This window comes from Aphis gossypii, chromosome 1 (assembly GCF_020184175.1).
Source record: "Aphis gossypii isolate Hap1 chromosome 1, ASM2018417v2, whole genome shotgun sequence".
NCBI lineage: Eukaryota > Metazoa > Arthropoda > Insecta > Hemiptera > Aphididae > Aphis > Aphis gossypii.
Window position 1 is genome coordinate 53322509 of NC_065530.1, and position 4170 is coordinate 53326678.

Sequence of the window (4170 nt, forward strand, 5' to 3'; positions counted from 1 at the left end):
TTAGCCATCATATTTTATTTATAAGCGTTTAAAGTTCAAATTTTTACTAGATATGTTAAAATTGTGAAAATTTACAAGTAATTTTATAGTTGAAACTTCATAACATTTTTTGTATTTATATCTAAGGTTAGGCAATTCAACATTAAGTTTTCCTTAAACTTTTCTTCAAATAGCTATAGAGAAAACTCTAATCGCCATAATAGGAAAATTGTCATGAGCATTTGAATTTTAAATTTTTATGTGATCGCCTAACGATAACTACTTATGCTCAACTAATGACATAAGTGCATTGATTGATAGATCTAAGAATTTACATATTTTCCATCTAAAGAGCAGTATTAAATGATTTTACGAAGTGTCTCATTATATTTTTTATTTATTTTATTATATTCTTATTATTATAAGTGTACATTATATTTTTCATTCATTTTGTAATATTCTTATTATCATAAGTTTACATTATATTTGTATAAATACCAACGTGTTTTCGATTGAAATATGCCCACTTTTCTACACAAGCAAGTCTGCTTGTTCATCTATGTTTACTTGTAACTCAATTATTAATTATAAATATTTGTTTTATCTTCCTGTGCACTAAACACAATGTTTTAATTGTGGTTTTTTTTGAAAATTGGTCTTCGAGTTAGGTTAACTTAGAGTGACTAGTTTTAGAAAAATAACGGAACAATAATTTTTGGTTTAAATACGCTAAAAAAACATACACATTTTAAAGATTTTAATGACATTTTTTATATTTTATAGTTACAATCAAAATATTTTTTAATTACACTACCTTGAAAAATTAAGTTGATGTCGATTGCTCATCATGTCTTTTATTAACTATTGTGCAGTTACAAATCTATATTATAATACATCAAACATTCTTTAATCCAACCATTATTGTGCCGTAAGTCGTTACTGTACTTTTGCGATCAACTGATCAAAACTGAACTGAAGTTTTGGTTTACGTGTTAACTAATTTTTCAGAATTATAATTGATTTAATGGTAGAACTAGATGGCGATTTCTTGTCATCTATCTATATCACATTAGTGACAGAAAAATGTTGCAATTGCAAACTAACATTTCACTAATGTGTACGGACAGACGACAAAAAATCACCTTCTCGTATAATTTTGAAAAATTAGTCAACTAAAACTATTAAACGGGATCAATTGATTGCAAAATTACAGTAACGACTAACGGTGCAATAATGGTTAGATTAAATAATATTTGATGTATTTTAATACAGATTTGTAACTGCACAATAGTTAATAAAAGACATGATGAGCAATCGACATCAACTTAATTTTTCAAGGTAGTGTAATTAAGAAATATTTTGATTGTAACTATAAAATATAAAAAATGTCATTAAAATCTTTAAAATGTGTATGTTTTTTTAGCGTATTTAAACCAACAATTATTGTTCCGTTTTTTTTCTAAAACTAGTCACTCTAAGTTAACCTAACTCGAAGGCCAATTTTCAAAAAAAACCACAATTAAAACATTGTGTTTAGTGCACAGGAAGATAAAACAAATATTTATAATTAATAATTGAGTTACAAGTAAACATAGATGAACAAGCAGACTTGCTTGTGTAGAAAAGTGAGCATATTTCAATCGAAAACACGTTGGTATTTGTACAAATATTAATGTACGCTTATTTAAAAAAAAAACATTTAAAAAACAGCATTTTTAGCTTCTTCATAACACATTTACCCAGTGCTTGAGCAACATCTTAGCCGCTTGTTTTTTCGCCATCTTTTTATTTTTACCTACACCTTCTGATACAAATGGCCCAGCAGAACATTTTACTGTATAAAAATTTTTCTGATTTTTTGTTAAACCTTTGATGCCTTGTTTATACTCGTACTTCGGTAAGTCCCATGCGCGAGCCTGGCATAATTCTTGTAATGATCCAATATAGTTTATGAATCTTGATAGTTGAGTACTACAAACAACACATTGTTGATCGGTCGAGGGTAATTCCGGGTTGTTGGAAAATTGTGCTCCAGCATCATTTTGTGTTTCGGTCAAGCCGCATTCATATGACATGCTTTCTCCACCTATGAAATTTATTGTGTAGATATTATAATATGGTAATTGATCTACCACGAAGAGTATCTTATAATATACTATTGCTTTACCACGTTCAGCCATTATTCCACAAAGACTGTAGTAAGACGATACTAATTCACCGTTGGCTTCAAATTCACGAAGTTCCGCCATTGAATTCAATATATTAAATGTAATACAACAATACGTCTTAAGCTGAAAATGTATACTATGAAATAATATATATACTATTAATCTGTTTTTTTGGAAACAAACTATTCACATAATGTTACCGTAGAAACAATAAGTACAGGTATAATATATATTTTATATTATATTATTAATATATTTATTTTTATATAGCGATTGAGCTATGATGGTAACGTGATCTGGCCAGCTGGCTATTGATAAATGTGAAACATAATATTCACAATTTTTCTTTTTATAAGGCGTTTATAGTTAAGTTTATAGTAAAATTGAGAACATTTACAAGTAATTTTTAAGTTGAAAATTTATAAAATTTGTTGTATTTATATTTTATAAGGTTAAAAATTCAACACTAAGTTTTCCATAAGTGATCTTTCAAATAGCTATAGAGAAAACTTGAAATATCATTATAGGAAAAATTGTATGTGTCATGTGCGAATGTGCGATTGAGTTCTACATTTTTACGAGATCGCGAACAATAACAATTTATGCTCAAATGATTTTAAATATTTGGTATTATTCAAAAAGTATAAGTCGTAGATACGAGATACTTAAAAATTTCACTAGTTATTTAGATTGATATTTTCTTCACATAATTTTAATTTTCAAAATATTTCGCTTATTTTAAGGCTATTTATAAGCATTTAAAATTTTCATTTTTATTTGGTTTTTCTTTTTTTTTTTTAAATATTGATAACATTTTTTTGGCTGAGTCAAAATACTTGAAAATTTAATACGAAGTATCTCAAAAGTTAGTTTTATAGTATTCAAAAATTATAAGAACACACGAGCATAATTATTTTAATAGTGTTTGAAGTCCAAATATTGATAAAAGTTCGTCAAAATTATGAATATTTGCAAATTATTTTGTAGGTTTAATTCATTAAAATGTTTGTATAAATGCTAAGAGTTGAAAATTTAGTACAAGATTTTCCATAAATTTTGCTTTCAATAATTATATAAGAACTTAAATTTTGGAGTATTCTGTCCATTAAAAGATAAACCACCATTTTCACCGCCCAATTTAAAATATAATATATCCTAGGCTGACAAATCATCTCCGTTTAGAATCGTTTTTCGTATACAATATTACTTAACATTGGATTAAAAATTAACACGTTTATTATATAATATATTAATTCTTGATTTATTTAATGGGTCAAATCCACATTCATATGGTACTAAATTATAATTTTTTTTATATAACTGTAACATGTCACAGTTATATAAAAAAAATTATACAAGAAAATCAGATAAAGAAAATAATACTTACAGTAAGTACAGGTGATCAAAAAATTTATCTTTTGTTATATAACGCTAATTTATTTTGAGTTATCTATATCTATACTACTTTATAAAATTAAGTCGCTTTTTTTTGTCCGGGCTAATCTCCGAAACTACTTATTCAATCGTCGTGCAATTTTTTTTAAATTAAAGAGAATGTCGGGGAGCGGGTTTATAGCATAAATTATGGACCTAACTCCTGTGAGTTATAGATTTAGAGACAAAAACTGAGTTACATCGGTGGCGCCCTATAGCAGATAAAAATATAAATAAAAATATAATATAAATAATAATACAAATATCGATAATAGCAGGGCTTGAAATCGATTAATATCGATAAAAATCGAAAAAAAAAATATTTTTATATTCTGATTGATATACATTTTTTATTATAGATACTGAGAACTTCAGAGTAAACAAATATAATAGTTGGCACATTATTCATTTTGTTTTGAAACTTTATCGTTTTATGTTACCTATGTACTTTTTCAATTGTTAATAGAAGTTAAAACCGTAATTGATTGTACTATTTATTAAATTATTTACTATTTATTTAATTGATTGTACTACTTTCATTTTTAAAATGCCTCGACGAAAGTTAAACATTGGTCGAAAAAACAAAAAA

At 26.0% G+C, this 4170-nt stretch overlaps 1 protein-coding gene across 1 annotated transcript; it reads right to left on the reverse strand.

Annotated features, from left to right (window-relative positions):
* Positions 1-358: 358 nt before the first annotated feature.
* On the reverse strand, positions 359-2337 carry LOC126552817 (interferon-inducible double-stranded RNA-dependent protein kinase activator A-like). The gene is made up of 2 exons (XM_050207838.1): positions 2147-2337; positions 359-2065 (listed from the first exon to the last, which is right to left on the reverse strand). The coding sequence occupies exons 1-2, from the start codon at positions 2226-2228 to the stop codon at positions 1704-1706; spliced, it is 444 nt and encodes a 147-aa protein (XP_050063795.1). The 5' UTR covers positions 2229-2337; the 3' UTR covers positions 359-1703.
* Between the last annotated feature and the right edge of the window lie 1833 nt (positions 2338-4170).